Here is a 17,034-nt window from a genome sequence, read left to right as displayed (position 1 = left end):
AACATCCAAGCAGAAAGGCCCAGGTAGATTGTTGAGGGAGTCTTGGGACAGAGTCCATTCTCTGATTATCTTGAGGAGACCATTACTATATGCATCATCTCAGACTTCCCTATGTCAAAAGGCTAAAACACTATTCTGATTATTGTCAGTATTCTAATAAAAATGCCTCTTTATTTCCATGTTCTTAAGGAAAGTGATCTATAAGACAGTACTGGTAGAAACATTTAAGTTGTTCTAGGTGTGAATGCATCACCCTCAGACCAGTGATTAGACAGATCACTTGAAGAAGATCTTTAGAACATACTTTCAGATGGGTTATTAGGCCATGTACCTTCCTACAAGCAAGTTTTCATAAAATGTTATCCCCCATGCATTCACAAATACCACTCTTTGCATAGAAAGCAATTCCAGCTCTTCTTTTTAATTTCCTATAACACCAAGCTCCACCTTGATGCAGGCAGCCTAGGAATTCTTAAAGGAATTCATGCTGGAACCTACTCTGGATAAGTTGAACTCTATGTCACGTAGCTTCTTCACACTGTGACATTCACCTCACAGCATAGTCTGGTACCATGGAGACACTTCATCCACAGAGCAATCCGTTGATTTCTGCCACTTCTCATATCTCATATGTTTCTCTGTTGTATCTTTGACTCTCTGGGCCACTCTATTCATATTCATACTTCTATTTTTATCCTCAGTGAGCCTTTCAAATTTGACATGTTATTTTCTTCCTTGCTACAACTTAGTTTCCTCTTAATGGAAATTCTGCTTCTCTACCCAAACTACCACATATCATTCAAGTGAAGCTTCTTCCTCATTCCCAGCTCTCAAGGACTCTGAAACCTCTGACCAAGGATTGTCTTTTGTTGTCTTACTCCAGCCATATAGAATTATTTGTTTTCCAAATAAGTCATACTCTCAGTTACCTCAGTACCTTAATATATACTGTTTTCTTCTTGGAATGATTCACTTACTTCTTCACCTGCAAATTCTTCTTCCTTCAAGTTTCAGAATACCAAATCTTCTAGAAAGCCTACACTGACCACTCTGGAATCATAGGACTCTTCTTTACACTTCCTTTGTATACTTGGCACCCTTTAATCATATGCTTATTACTAAATCTCACTGACATTGTTTTCTATTTTACCTACCAGCCCCACAGTCCACAGAGCAAGCAAGAGAGGTCTCTGAATCCCTAGAACCAAAACTAGTGATTTTACATGTCATGTTTTCAACAAATATTGTGGAATGAATAAAAAAGTTAAGTCATATTTCTCTTACTTCCCCAAAGAAATTTAACCATCTTATATTAAAACTTGTGAAGGAAGATATTAAGTAAAGCTAAAGGCCATCTGATTCCATCAACATGGCAGACTGAGAACCACTTGCACAAAAACACTGAGAAATTCCATATAAAATGAAACTCAAAATATTTAGCATAAGAATGATTTTACAAAAAAAGAAAGAGAAGTTCCCTGTGCCAAGAACAAAGATGGAACTAAAAGCCAGAGAAGCAAGTGTATGAGTTTATACTTCAGAAACTCTGGGATGTTATTGGACCCTGAGATAATGATTGGGTGCCTGAGTTCTCATACAAAGACTGGAGATGAAATGAAAATTGGGCCTTTGCAGAGCTTCAATTTCAGTGAAATTGAGACTCAAAACAGAGTTCTCCACCTGGGACTGGAATTCTCCTATGAGAGATTAAGACCTTACAAAGGGATCTGAATTTACCCTTTCAGCAGGAAAACCTAAGCTGAAAAAAGAATAAAGCTTGCTCCCAGATTGCTGATACCCTTGGAAACAAAGCAAAATTCCTCTAAAGGGATGGTTGGTTCCACCAGTAAATACAGAAGGGATTTTTATTAAAAACAAAACAAAAAACAAAAAACCTCTGTTGGAGAAGATGCTTCGGTTAAAATTAAGTTATAAAACATAAGTAAATTATCTAATATATGATATAATATAAATCACCATAGTTAGAAAAATTAGCATTCCCCCTAATATTTCAAACAACAACCATGTAAAAGACCATTCCTAAATAAATATGTTCAGAAGGATTAAAGACTTTTTTTAAAAAAAATGAATAAACTTGTAAAGGATCCATTAAAAAGATAAAAGAAGCAGAAATTTTAGGTACAACAACAAATAGAACTTGTAGAAATGATAAATGTAATGTTTTAAAATTAAAATACACTGACTAAATAGGAAAGACAGTAGAGTGAGTCAATGTAATTTTCCTATGTTTTTATATGAATATATGACCAGTGTAACTCCACATCATGTGCACCACAAAAATGGGAAATTATACTCCATGTATGTAGGATATGTCAAAATATATTCTATTTTCATGATTACTAAAAAGAACAAATAAAAACTTTAAAAATACACTAAATGAAAGAGCATTTTAGGCATAATTACTAAGGATGTATCAAAAAGAGACAAAGAAGGCTGGGGTTGTGGCTCAGTGGAAGAGCACTTGCCTAGCATATGTAAGGTACTGGGTTTGATCGTCAGCATCACATAAAATAAATAAATAAAATTAAGGTATTTTGTTCATCTACAACTAAAAAAGAGAGAGAGGAAAACATAAGGAAGGCAAATACACATAAAGAATAAAATGAGAAGATCCAAAATATGTTTTAATAGCCATTCTATAAGAAGAGATTAAAGAAAAAACTAAAGAAGCAATACTTGAAGAAATAATGACTAAGAATTTTCCAAAACTGAAGAAATTATCCTCTAATTAGGAATCAGAAGGATTCCCAATAAAGAAAACCCTCCCTGAATACAGTTTGGTAATAGCTAATGAAACCTGGAGCAATCCCTTTTCAGATATATACCTGAAGAATGTCTCACACACAGGCAGGGATGTATTTGCAGGCATATTCACTGAAGCACTGTCTTCAACAGAAAAAAATTTAGAAACTAAACTGTCCATCAACCCAGTATCAGATGAACTATGGATCTTTTTTTTTTCTTACCAGAGAGAGAAGGTAAAAATAAACCCTAGCTACATATTTATCAATGTCAAGTAAGAACAGTCTCAGAAGGATAGGCACAGTATAATTTATATAAACTTAAAATATACATAGAATAAAACTATATGCATCTAATGTGAATATATATATATATATATATATATATATATATATTAAAAATATAGAAGTAAGGACATATTCACATCAACTTCAGTGTAATGATTGTCTTTGGTGAGAAGCAAAGAGAAGAGAGTAAGCTATAGTTAATTATATTCATTTTTATTAAGGGGAGATCTGAAGGCAATATGACAAATATTACCAGCAATTTAAATTTGGGTTAGACTTACGATATATTACTTTCTGTGTGTTTTGAAATACTTCATTGATAATAATTTTGGGGACTAAAGCTAGATCAATTAGAACAAGAGCAAAGGAGAAGAGATCTCACAGGTTATTGATTTTGATGTCAAGAGATAGTCACAGTCAGTATATGGACCTTGGACAAGCCAGTTGGTCCCTAAACCTGTCTCTTTCATCTCAGCCTCCAGGAATAAGTTAGATTTAAATTTACCTCAGAAACTCATTGTCAATCAAGGCAAAAAGGCAAACCCAGTGTGTTGTTTTTCAGTTCTTATCACCGGATAAAAGGAAGCACATAAGTTCAGCTGCAATAGATACAATTTTTCCTGCCACTGAATATTCATGAGTTTTGAGAGAATATTCTCATGGATTTGTTTCATTCCTGTACAGATTGATCTTCCAAGCAAAGGACATGTTCAAGTAGCAAACAACCTTGGAAGCTAGAGAAAGTGTACAGAGACCTAGAGAAGTTCTCTCCAAACACATCACCTGGCACTAAAGACAAAGTCCTCTTCTTCTCTCCTAGACATTTACATTCCAGGGTGATAAAAAATCACCCTCGGGGTCGGGGAGAGAGAGAGACAGAGAGACAAAGAGAAGGCTGGGCAAATGTATCATTTTCCTATGAAAAGCTCAGAGTGTTCCCTAGCATGGTGGCACATGCCTGTAATCCCAGTGACCTGGGAGGCTGAGGCAGGAGGATAGCCAATATAAGGCCAGGATGGACAACTTAGTAAGACTCTGTCTCAAAATAAAAAATGAAAAGAGCTGGGGTCTAGTTCAGTAGATAGAGCACCCCTGGGTTCAACTCCTAGTACTGAGAAAAAATTTAAAAAGTGCTCAGCTCTTCCTCGGCGCTGCCTTCGGAGGTGGCCGCCATTCGTAGTCGGCACCATGGCTGCCCTCAGACCTCTCGTGAAGCCCAAAATCGTCAAAAAGAGGACCAAGAAGTTCATCTGGCACCAGTCAGACCGATATGTCAAAATTAAGCGCAACTGGCGGAAACCCAGGGGGATCCACAACCGGGTGCGGAGGAGGTTCAAGGGCCAGATCTTGATGCCCAACATTGGTTACGGGAGCAACAAGAAAACCAAGCACATGTTGCCCAGTGGCTTCCGCAAGTTCCTGGTGCACAACGTCAAGGAGCTGGAGGTGCTGCTCATGTGTAACAAATCTTACTGTGCAGAGATTGCCCACAACGTTTCCTCCAAGAACCGCAAAGCCATCGTGGAAAGAGCGGCCCAGCTGGCCATCAGAGTCACCAATCCCAACGCCAGGCTGCGCAGTGAAGAAAATGAATAGACAGTTCGCGCGCACGTTTTTTGTGTGCTTAAATAAAGCCACAAGCTGCCAAAAAAATAAAATAAAAATAAAAAGTGCTCAGTCTTTTGATTTCAAGGTTCCTCACTTTTGAAATAACCTGCCTTATGGGAACTGAGTGTAGGGAACCAACAAAAAATATTGCTCTGATCCTTTTACCATGAATATCAATCTATGTCCCTGACCTAAGCCTGGTGTGTGTGTGTGTGTGTGTGTGTGTGTGTGTGTAAAAAGATAATTGATTAGCATGTAAAATCTCAGATCCTTGATGGTTCTGAATTAGCAGAGAAGCAAAAAGGAAGACTCTGAATAGCGAAATGGACAGTGTTTTAAAATATGATTTCATGTACTAAATACAGAAATATTTTTCCAAAGATATTTCTTATATCAAACCTCTAGAAAATCTGTAGGTTTGACAATGCAAGGAAAGAAATAGCAAAGCAAAACATTCTATATAAAGGTGATTTCAATGAGAATTTAAGATAATACAGTTTAGCTTTCTTTTTACTGACCTAAGGATACAGAAATACAGCTTGTAGATCTTAGAGACTCATATGGTTAAAACAAAACATTTTTTTACTTTATTAGATATCAGGTATTATAAATGAATTTTTTTTATAAATGCTGCCCTCAGGCAGTTCATAGCTCACATATCTGATAATTTTTGGAAATGTCAAATCTTTGATTAAAGACAGATTCCTACAGAGTAAAATGTTTTTATTATTATTTGTTGATTTGGGCCACTCAGCATTCATTTTATCATCTTTTTGAAACAACCCACATTTTTATTTGTGGATTTACTCTTCCCATACCAATCTCAGATCATATGATCTGGAGGGACGCCAATCCCAAATATAGGGATGAAGCTGGTAATCTGGTCATAGACTAATTAGGGCATCCCATTTTATGGCTTAGAGATGAGCACTGAGACCTAAGTCATTCTCCTATATAAGTCATTCTCAAAGAATGAACCTGAGGACTTTACTGGGAACACTGGATTAATGACTCTCTTTTCTGCTGTGAAGAAATCTAGAAGGAAGTAACCCCAGGAACAGCTGCAAATCATGGAGGAAAATGCCGCTCTAAGAATGCAGTCAGCATAGAGCAAGCAGACTCAAGAAATGGAGAAAAAGAGACAAACATCATTTGAGTACCTCTATCCAGCAATATCTGGGCTTTTAAACAACTCCAAACTGTTTACATAAACTAATGAATCCTACCTTTTTTGACTTAACTCAATTTGAACTTTGTTTTCTCTCCCTTCAACACAAGGGTTCCAAATGATTCATCCTGGGGTTTAGAGGCCAGACTTGCAAGATTCTAATCTTTTGTAGTGAAAATTTAGGATGCTTTGAACAATGCCCAGACTGAAAAACCCAGAGTTCTGTACCATAAAGTTTAGGAAAAAAGAAATAGTTCCTTAAAAGTTTTATGAGCTGTTTTCCTTAACAAAACAGAGCCCCAATAAAACAATGTAGAAAGGGTAATTCAAAATCTACTTAAATATTGATGGGCTTATCCAAATTATAGTTAAATATACTCAATATATTATATATGTAAAGATTATATTGAAAATACAACAAAATCATGGGGGAAAGAACAAAACAGCCATTTTAAAGATTTGTTGTAGAATTTCTTTTAGGTTTGACAGAAATTGTAATTTGCATCCTTATATTTGGTTGAAATCAATTGAAATTGACCATTTAATAGAGTTAAATAATAAGCTGGGAAAAAAGTCTACATTGCTGGGCTGGGGTTGTGGCTCAGTGGTAAAGCACTTGCCTAGAATGTGTGAGGCACTCAGTTCGATTCTCAGCACCCCATATAAGTAAATAAATGAAATAAAGGCCTATCAGCAACTAAAAAAGTATTTTTTTTAAAGTCCATATTGCTTCCCCTCCTTTTCAGACTTATTTAAACCAGAAAATACACTATATTGAAAAAAAGCAACCATTTATTTCTCTTATCCAAGTACATCTGTTTTACATGGAAGACAACCAAATGTTCTGCATTCTCATTTTTAAAATATTCCACATTTAAAGCAGTTTAGCTATCTTTCTTTTTAATGACCTGAGGATACAGAAATACAGCTTGTAGATCTTAGAAGTTTCTTTAACAAAGGTCCACATCTTGTGCCAAAGCAGTAGGGGCTTACCTGAATGTTATATACTGGTTGACTTGGTGCATTAACTTCTCTCAGCAGACGACAAGATATGTCCCGTAACTCCAAAATTCTACATGTAAGCTTAGGATGCAGAAGTTTGGCCACTGACTGGGAAGATCTGGATATGTTGTTTAATCCTTGAATTAATGTTCTCCGATTGATCTTGGCTAAAGTGATAGCCATTCTGGATTTTTTCTGCACAGGTTCTCTTTTCTGAAAAATAAGTCTTTAAAAAGTAACTGATATGTGATTTTCTAATGCATTATTAAAATCCACTTCTGGCAGAGACTGAATATATAGCTACATTGCACATAATATTGTATATGTATTTAGTATCCAATAATTACATACTCACATACAATACATATACCCCCACACTTCAATATGTATATATTTTTTTCCTTAGGAAAAATATCCAGAAATGAAGTAACTAGCTAAAAGATCGATATTTTTCATTTTTCTCTGGGTTTATATCTTTTTTTTTGCATTAATTTCAAAAGTAAACAAGAATCCTTATCCAAACATCAATATTTGAATTATTCAAACAATAATACTTATTCAAAACAGTTATAAATATTTTCCCAGTCCACTTAAAGTTTTAAATTATGAAATGCAGCATACATACTATATATATATATATATATATATATATATATATATATATATATGTACATGTATAATTTAAAGAAAAGTAAAATAAATTTCTGCATGCTAATCAGCAAGTTTAATAAAATTTTACCTCTCAATACTGTGAAAATTCTATCAGTATTCTGATAGAAAAAACTGTAGCATTACATAATATAGTTCTTTCTCTGCTCTACCAGTAAGTGAACCATGGGGCAATTACTTACAATGTGGTTAGACTACATTCCAGGCAACAAACAAATATAGTTTCCATTATTCATGTAAGTAATTTTGTGGGTTATTTTGGCATTTTAGGATATAACTGGAGGGAAAGTACTGGTTAATAAGTACTGGTTAAAAACAAGTAACTCTGGACCTCTAAATATTTGTTCAGTCTAAATATAGAAATACAAAATATTTTAAATAGATTTTTTTTGCCCATAACAAACACCATTTTCAATGCCCCTTCTTTTATCCTGAAATAAATGTATTTTTGTTATTTTGTCATTGAAGTTCAGTACTTCTACTACTGCTCAGCATTTGTCAATGGAGATAAACAAAAGCTGTTCTAGCTTCTCAATGAGGATATATTGCTGTAGCATTTGGTGTTCTGTTGTGATCTGATAAGTTAACTTTACTAAAAAAGTCCATTAGCCCACCAGTGGCCTCAGCCTTCCTAGTCAAAACCAATAACAGAGAGTGTCATTTAAATTGCAGACTACAGAAATTGCTAAAATCTCAAGCCATTTCAAAGGAAAGCAAGCCAAAAAAGCAGTTATATGGCAGGTAGAGCAAGAAAAGTAACATGCAGGTACAATCATTTGACATTATTTTCTACCCTGATTGTGGTTGTGAGCACTCCTGGGAGAGAACCCAAATTGTCTACAGTATCCAAAGCTCTAGCACATACAGATTCCATTTCTCTTGTGACTTTGTTCTTTGCTGCACTGACCTCTTCCAACACCTTTTCAAGGTGGAGCAGCGGGAAACAGTTTGATCTGATTATAATTTACTTGTGCTTTTTTCTCATTATAATTTACTATCACGCAAAGAAGTCCATATGTGATGGAATATATGCAGGTCTACTGTTACTAAATAACTTTGTCTACTTGTCCAAGCATCATGCAGTGTTGGAGGACCCCCCTTTTTTTGATACAAAGATTTAACCCAGGGGTACTTAACCATTGAGCTGCATCCCCAGTTCTTTTTATTTTTTATTTTAAGACAGGGTTTCACTAAGTTGCTCAGGGCCTCACTAAATTGCTAAGCTTTGACTTGAACTTGTGATCCTCCTGAGTCTGTCTCCCATGTTGCTGGGATTATAGGTATGCACTGCTGTGCCCAGCTAGGTCCACTCATTTTTGCAGCTGCAAAATATTAAATACTCTGCAGTTTCCCTATCCGTATTTTCATAAGTTTATTTACAAAATCTTGTGATCTGTATGTGTTGGTCTGGATTAACTGATTTCACACATTTATTTGTATTAGCCAATCTTGATTCATTCCCCCAAACAGTACTCCAGAATGACCCTTCAATCTTCACTTCTTTTACAGTTTCTCTTTAATTTTTTATCTTTGTATAAAAATTAAGCTATTTGTAATTGATAATCTGTTAACCCAACATCTCATGTAGGATTCAGGTTAACTGATTCGTTATAAATATTATTTTAATGCAGATGAACATTATGTTAATGCCATACTTTGTGTTATCTTCCCCATTTGGTGCTATAAATTCCTGGCTGTCTCTGACAGTCTCAAGCTGATTCTAATGACTATCATCATTGTTTCCCTTACATGCTCATTGTTTAGTGTGAACACTGTGCTTATCTTCAGGTTTTTAAAAATACTTTCCCTTTTTGATGTGTTCCTAGATTTTTTTTTTTAAAAAAGCAACTGTTACTTTTGAAAATAAAATCTTCCTGACCATCTTTATTTTCCTTGCCACAAAATATGGGATTGAATTTCTCAAGAAGACTTCCATTGATGAAGCATGTTTGGTGGTTCTTCTTGTCTCTGGAGACATGAAGGTCACTACAGAGGAACAGCTACTTATATCCTTTAGATGCAGAATAAGATTCCCTATATATAAAACACTCACCAATTCAATAGGAATGAAACCGGAGATCATTATATTTTGTGAAATAAGCAAGACACAAAAAGACAAGTACCACATGGTCTCGCTCATACATCAATTATTACAAGGTTGATCTTATAGAAGTTGAGAGTAGAATAGTTACTAGAGGTTGAGGAGTAAATGAGGGAAAAGGGATGGGGAAAGTTGAAAATGAGTACTAATAAATAGGAGCAGGAGGTTTTGGCATGCTCGAGTATATTTGGGTGACTATAGATAACAAAAAGTTATTGTGTATTTCAAAAAGCTAATAAAAAGAATTTTGAAAATTTTACCACAAACAAATGATAAATATTTGAGGAGGTAGATATATTAAATCTGCTTTAAACATTCCACAATACATATATATCCAAATATTATATTACTCCATTAATGTATACAATTATTCATAGACCCATTAAAAAATTTATTCTTAAAAAGTCACTAATTTATGCTGATGATTTCAATTCACGCTTAGGTTGAGTGAGTTACTCAATTAGTTCTATTAGGAAATTGGTTTTTTTAAAAAAAATTTTAGTTGTAGATGGACAAATATCTTTATTTTATTTATTTATTTTTATGTGGTGCTGAGGATCCAACCCAGTGCCTCATACATGTGAGGCAGGCCCTCTACCACTCGGCTACAACTCCAGCCCAGGAAATTGTTTAAATGTAAATGTTGACCAAAAATTAAATTTCTTTTCCCTCTTTTTTGTTTTCTATCACCCTAATCATCCTGAAGTTGATTACAAAGTGTGAAAGTTTAGATGATTCTTTCTGTCATCATCATCATCTGAGCACATCACCAAAGGCCAGAAAAGAAATTCAAACTCTCCATCACACCTCAGAGATGCATGCACAAAGGTACTTAGAGGTAACATACCAAAATAAACCTAGCCTCAGTTAATAAGATTGGCTTTAGAATCTTGCTCCAGATCTCTCCATTTGACCTCCACTATTTAAATATAAACCCTGCTTTTCCTTTTCCTTTTCTTTTTTTCTAGAGCCAGGCCCATTTCTTTGTCATCAGCAGTTTTAGTGCTGAACTCTGATTTCTATTATCTCAGCGTTTTACTATCCTCCATCTATAAAACCAGCCTGTCAGCATATCTTATTCAATTCTTTCTCTGAATAGTCCTGGAATTCGACCACTTACCACTCAGAGTACTACACCCAGTCTGTTATACTTAGATACCACCATCATCTCTTCTCCAAATTAGTGAATTAGACTCCTAAATAGTTTCCCTGCTTGCAGCCTTGCCTATTTTCATTCTTTCAACAATGTATCAGCCAAAGAGATCCAATTAAAACTCAGATCATACTGCTCAACTGTGTTGATGGCTACTTCTTGAACTCAGTGTAAAAGTCAAAGTACATTCAAACCCCACAAAGTCTATTACTTTTTTAACTCTATGGCCTCATCCTCTTTTCTTCTTCCTTTCCTTCCTCACTATTTATTGAACTTGTCAGGTAGACTTCGTGAAATGAAGGTACCAAATGGAAATATTTCTTCTCAGACCCAGACAAAATTAGAGCCAGGAAGTTATGAAGGGGAACGGTTCATAATTTTCTGTCTGAGATAAGAACTTTCTCAAGGACAAAGGCCCAAGAGAGATTTCTTCTCAATATACACATATCCCATGCTTTGTATGCCTCACACATATGAAGAGATTTGTGTAACTAAGTTTAACATTAAGACTGCAATAATTCAGAAAGATGCTGTTGACAGGACACTCACCCATCAGTTATGGCTCTGACAACAAATTTACACCAACTCCTGCCTCTGGTCTCCACTACCACCGAAGAACACTGTATCCAAGTAGCTTGCGCAAATATCTCCTTTTAAGTGCCTTTAAAGTCTTCCTCTTGCCTGGATCTCCTTGAATACCTATATAGTTCTCTATGGCACAGGTACTCCCATTGCCTACTCTGCTATTCCCAAATAAATGTCATTATTCTTTGGAGAAGCTCTCTGATTGTTGTTTAGTTTGATAATTTCTATCTCAGGGACTTTGCACTAGCTATGCCATTTGATTTCTCAAGTGTCCTGGATTTACTCCCTCACTGCCTTTAAATCTTAATTTAAAAATCACTTTCTCACTAGACCCTTCTTGGTTACGCTACCTCAACAATCAATTGTTCATTGGATACCTACTCCCCTACTTTATATCCCTTCTCTGCTATATTTTTCTTCTCCCTACATTTACCAATATATAGTATACAGTTTAAGGGCCTGGGGTTGTGGCTCAGTGGTAGAGCACTAGCATGTGTGAAGCACCAGGCTCTATCCTCAGCACCACATATAAAATAAAGGTCCATCAACAACAACAAAAATTTTTTTAAATATACAGTTTATTTCCCTTGCTTCTTATTTCTGTTTGACAAGAATGCAATTTGTATCACAGCAGTGTTTTATAGCTATTTGGGGGCTCTCTGTCCCCCTGCAAGGCCAAGATTAGTGCCTGGCATGTAGTAGATATTTCACAAATACTTATAAAAATGAATGAACGAAGAGCATCAGAAAATGTAACAAATTAATATTGAGAAATATCAAAGAAATATGCCAAATTTAGAAACCACCTAGAAAGTTTTTCGTGCACAATCTACTTTGCAACTTTAACAATAATGATTCTGCTTCACAAGAAACAATTCACCAAAGACAAAAATGCAATTGAATTATAGAACATTCTAGTTATAGTCCTATTCTCATTACATTTCAAAACTTCAACACCATTAAAAGTAATTTCCAGATACTAACGGTGCATCCTCAGAAGTTTTTTTTCTCACATTAAAAAAAAAGAGAATTCAGAGAAGTACATTTACAAATGTAACATTCAAAATTTTTGGCATGGGTTACAGCATTATGGCATATGTTCTATTTGTAATTCCCAATCTTGTAGTATATGGTTAAATGTAATTTTAACTAATTTTTTTTAGTTCCCCAATTATAGTAAACATTTCTTCATTCAAATGTAAAGGTTGGCAATTTTAAATTCCTCATATGGAAATCATTTACAATTTGCCTCTGTAAAGCTTTAAAAATTACCTTACCAAGAAAGTAGATACTGGTTGGGACACAGAGTGTGGAGGGTACTAGACCTCAGAAACCACTACCTCAAGCCAAGGTTCTAAAATGAGCTTATTCAGCCCCAGAAAGAAAATTTCATTTAAAATATTTAGCCATGAAGAACTACTTGATAACCATTATTCTGAGTATATCTTCTGTAAAAATTATACCACCACTCCCATCAAATCTTTTTGTTTTGTTTTAACTGTAGATGAACAATAAGGCCTTTTCCTGAATAAATAGCCTGGGGTGGGGGAGGATTTAAATACCAACCACAGAATTTAGAGATTTAAAAATATAACCCAATTAATAAAGTCCTCTAAGCATTCTTAAAACTATTTCTTTCAGCATATTTGGGAAGTAGGGATCATCCTAGAAATTTTTTTTTTTAAAAAAAGCATTTATAATCTGACCTTTTAAAAATAATCTAATTAGCAATATTCTTTGGATATTTTATTTTTGAAGAAAAATAGCTTCAAAAGTGCTTTAATGCTCCTTAACTACTCAGATTTCTTGCCAATCTCAGCAACACATTCTTCAAAGTAAGAAAAAGAACAATGTAAGTATTTCAAAAATGATAAAATAATGTTATCTATCATTATGTTCCTCTCTAAGTGAATTAAAGTTCTTAAAAGTAAATAGATTCCAGAAGATGAAAATGGGAACACAGAATTCTTTCTTTAGGGATCAGAATATCAATCTATTTCTATATAAACCATGCTTTGGGCTCTAGTAGGACAATGAGGCCATTCAGATGGGAGGAAAAGATGAAGGGAATTAAAAAGAAAGTTGCAACTTCTTTGTTTAAGTAAAATCCAAATTTCTCTAATTTAGGCAATGGGAGAATCACAATTTGGAAGGGATAACAGGGATTTCTTGGCCTGTCTCTGGCTTCTAGGATTCACCTTGAGGCTTTCTCAATAATTACTGTCACCATTGTGCTGCTTTAATCATTTGATATCCAGGATCAACCACGAACACCTGTCCATCTTTTCCCTTTATACCACCAAGTATAAGAGCATTGCCAAGATTCCAGTGTTTCAAAAGACTTTATACTAATTCTAGAAGAATGCAGAAGAGGAAGTAACTAGATTGCAAGTCTAAGATACAGAATTACAGAATTTGGTTTGCCCTCTGGAGCTTTTAAGCCTTATTCTATTTGCTCAACAGTCCACTATCTGGTTGCCACCTCAGCAGGGTGCATCAAGGACCCACGCTTTTTGCAGTAAAGACTACACCATACAAGAAATGGATTTGTATAGTGCCATACAATATCACTGACGATAACACTAGAGAGACTGCTGGAGTCTATAACATCTTCTGAAAGTCAGTTCTATAAGTCTCAGAACTCTACCATAATTAAGAAAGTCCAGTAGGTCTTAACAGTTGAAACTCATGTGTGATTTGATGGTAAACAAGAAAGTCTATCACTTTGCTTATTTTAGAAACATACAAGCTTAGAAATTTGAATCATTTACATAAATACACAGCCATAATCTTCTATTCAGATAAAAATAGAGTTTAAGTATGCTGCAAGCATTATTGGTGAATATGGGTTTGTAGAAGTAAATTTTGGGGGTAAATTCAATTTTACCCACTAAGCATTGGTTCAGTTTTTAAAACTTTCAAAAGTGTAACCTATACTTGACTTCTTTGGGGATTCTTATGGCTGCTAATCCCTCCCTCTTTTTTTCCTCCTTTGACCTTCATAGAATTTCATTCTTTCCTCTGCAAGAATTCCCTTTTGTACTTCTGACTCTCTGCTGATCCCTTTAAACACTGGCATTTCTTGGAGTTTAATCCCAAGCCCTCATATTATTACATTCTCTCCTTAAAGTAATGACATTTACCATCTTGTTTAGTTATAGCTATCATTATATGCTTGATTTTATGCATTACATAATGATGATGTAATAATGTATATTTTTAGTCCAGACTTCACTTGAGCTTCCAATCTATGTCTCCAATTTACAGCTCATCTCCATGGCTCAGAAGGGATGTGACAGAATCCCTTAAATGATCCAATTAAATTCATTTCATTATCTCCAAACCCTCTCCTCCTCATAGAGTCCTCTATCCTAGTTAGTAGGACCACTATTGTTCTACCCACTCAAGCAATCCAGAGTTTACCCCATCCCTACATATCCCTCTCACACTACATTGTCAGTTTCCAGATACCCTAAATATCTTGTACCCAACCCATTCTTTCTAACTCCAATGTATATGTCCTGTCTTTGTTTTTGGCTATCATTTGTAAAAGAATTGTACTAGAAGCTCTGCCCCCATTCAAAACACATTACCACTGAAGAAATAGTTTCATAGTGCAAACTGGATGTCATTTCCATGCTCAGAACCTTTCTGTGAATATCTATGTTATAATTAGGATGAAGCAAGTTCTTTTTTTTTAACATGTAATACAAAGACCACCATATTCTGACTCCTGGTTACATTTTCTAATTTTCTACTATTTTCCTGCCTCAGTCCTTCTCTCATACATGCTATTTATTCATATTTACTTGGCATTTAGGGAGTATGCTATGCTGTTTCATAATTTTCAGCCAAATTCACACTGTTTTCTCTGGGTTATTATTCTTTGCCCTTAACTACTTACCTTACCCTTTTCTTTACCTAAAAAAACCCCTCCTATTCATCCTTTGAGAGTCCACTTAAATATCCTTCCATGAAGCTTTCTCTAACCATCCTAGGCAGAATCGTTCACTTCTCTAAATTGAATTTACCTCTGAAACACTTAGCATATTCTAAGGCAATTATTTGTTTACAATTCTGTCTTTATTCAATTAAGCTGATTGATGGATGGGATGGTGTCTTGCATATTATCTCTGTATTCCCTCTGCCCAGCACCCATCAGTAGGGAGTATTTAGTAAACATATACTGGCTGGTTTTCTCAATGAATGGTCAGATAGTTCTTACCCTTGGAATGAGATGTACAGAGTGATTATTGTGTTGCTTGGAGTGCTTTACTGTTTATTTCCTGTTTAGGGCTATGTGCCTCACCTTTGACATTGCCAAGATTTTGATTTCTGAATAAGTGGATTGTTACTGTATCATAAGTGGATTGTTACTGTAACTTTAAGGCATATTCTATTTCAACTGTGGACAAAATGGCTGAAACATACTTTTCCATTAACAACTGTGTACCTTTGAGTAAATTAGGTTATATATGTCCCCTTAACAAGGTGTTACTTTTTCCTGATTATATGTCTCTTCAAAATTCTTTGTTGCTCTACTCTCCATTTCCAATATTTTATCTATTTCAAATCTTTTTTGGAACAGAGATTTTTAAAATACAGCATATATATAATTTGTTTAAATTGATACCAGTATTTTTTCCACATTAAAACACATGCACTTTTACTATATTTATCTTTCCATTGCTACAATTGAGTGTTTGCACTGATTTAATTGCCTCAGATTTTAGCAAAAGTATATCTGGCTTTTTTTTTTTTTTTTTCACTTTACCTTAAGTAAATCTTTATTTATTTTATTTATTTTTGTGGCCTTGTTCATGAAAGGCAAGCACTCTACCAACTGAGCTATATCCCAAGCCCATAATTTTAAGTGAACTGCATTGCAATTGTGGCTATGAGATTTCCAGATTTCTAATCCAAGGATTGTCTTTAAACTTAATTTATCACATTTCCTGATCTACAACCCCTCTTTTTTCCAGATCATCCTCCCATTGAGGAAGATTGAATTTTCTTTTTTTAGGTAAAATTAATATCTTCTTAAGCTCCAAGCACTTATATCAAAATCAAAGCATTAAATAATCCATATGACAGTAAAAATACAATATATTTTTAAAAATTCATTTTGAAAATTATGAAATCACATTACCTGATTAGATTGTGATAATCTTAGGATGGTAGGAAGTTCATCTTTAAACTCATCTATAAGGTCCATAATTACTTTCTGGATCCCCTCCACTAAGAAAAAAAGAGGTTAGGAAAAAAAGTTTTAAAACTATCCCCTAAATGATTCAAAAGAACTTGGAACACTGGGTTCGCCTCCTAAGTGACTGAAAAGAAGAGAACCATAGGGGATCTTATTCTCTGTTGTTCCCACACCCATATTCCCTTTAAAACAAGATTGTGTGTACTTTTTCCAGAACAGTTCTTCAACACATGCCCACATATCCACCCAATGGGTTTGACTGGCATGAAGAGTTCTTGCTGGGGTTTCTAGTGCCTAGCAAGCTTGCAGGCCTGGGCAGGGGATAGCCTTCTACTCAGGAAAGCAGGGGAGGACAGAATCCGCAGGTCCTTGTTGGAATCCATTGTTACTACACAATGGGCATCTGAGAACTTGTTACAGAATCTTCTGAAGTCACCCTGGCAGTGAGAAGAGGAAGAATGTGTTTGGAGGCATGAGGGGAAGAGTGAAGGA

At 35.0% G+C, this 17,034-nt stretch overlaps 2 protein-coding genes across 2 annotated transcripts in view; one reads left to right on the top strand and one right to left on the bottom strand.

Moving 5' to 3' along the window:
- Positions 1-16,808, bottom strand: part of Spata9 (spermatogenesis associated 9) — a 38,770-nt gene extending 21,962 nt beyond the window's left edge. Inside the window, exons 1-3 of the mRNA XM_027927700.2 lie at positions 16,748-16,808; positions 16,486-16,574; positions 6,820-7,041 (exon numbers count right to left, since the gene is read on the bottom strand). Coding sequence (XP_027783501.2) covers positions 6,820-7,041; positions 16,486-16,574; positions 16,748-16,808 — 372 coding nt within the window. The remainder of the gene's footprint in view (positions 1-6,819; positions 7,042-16,485; positions 16,575-16,747) is intronic.
- On the top strand, positions 4,194-4,720 carry LOC114086444 (large ribosomal subunit protein eL32-like). Its single transcript, XM_034637151.2, has one exon. The coding sequence runs from the start codon at positions 4,239-4,241 to the stop codon at positions 4,644-4,646; it is 408 nt and encodes a 135-aa protein (XP_034493042.2). The 5' UTR covers positions 4,194-4,238; the 3' UTR covers positions 4,647-4,720.
- Positions 16,809-17,034: the final 226 nt, after the last annotated feature.

Source organism: Marmota flaviventris, chromosome 5 (genome assembly GCF_047511675.1).
Source record: "Marmota flaviventris isolate mMarFla1 chromosome 5, mMarFla1.hap1, whole genome shotgun sequence".
Lineage (NCBI taxonomy): Eukaryota > Metazoa > Chordata > Mammalia > Rodentia > Sciuridae > Marmota > Marmota flaviventris.
Note: the sequence above shows the minus strand (reverse complement) of the source record. Positions and strands in the feature narration are given on the sequence as shown.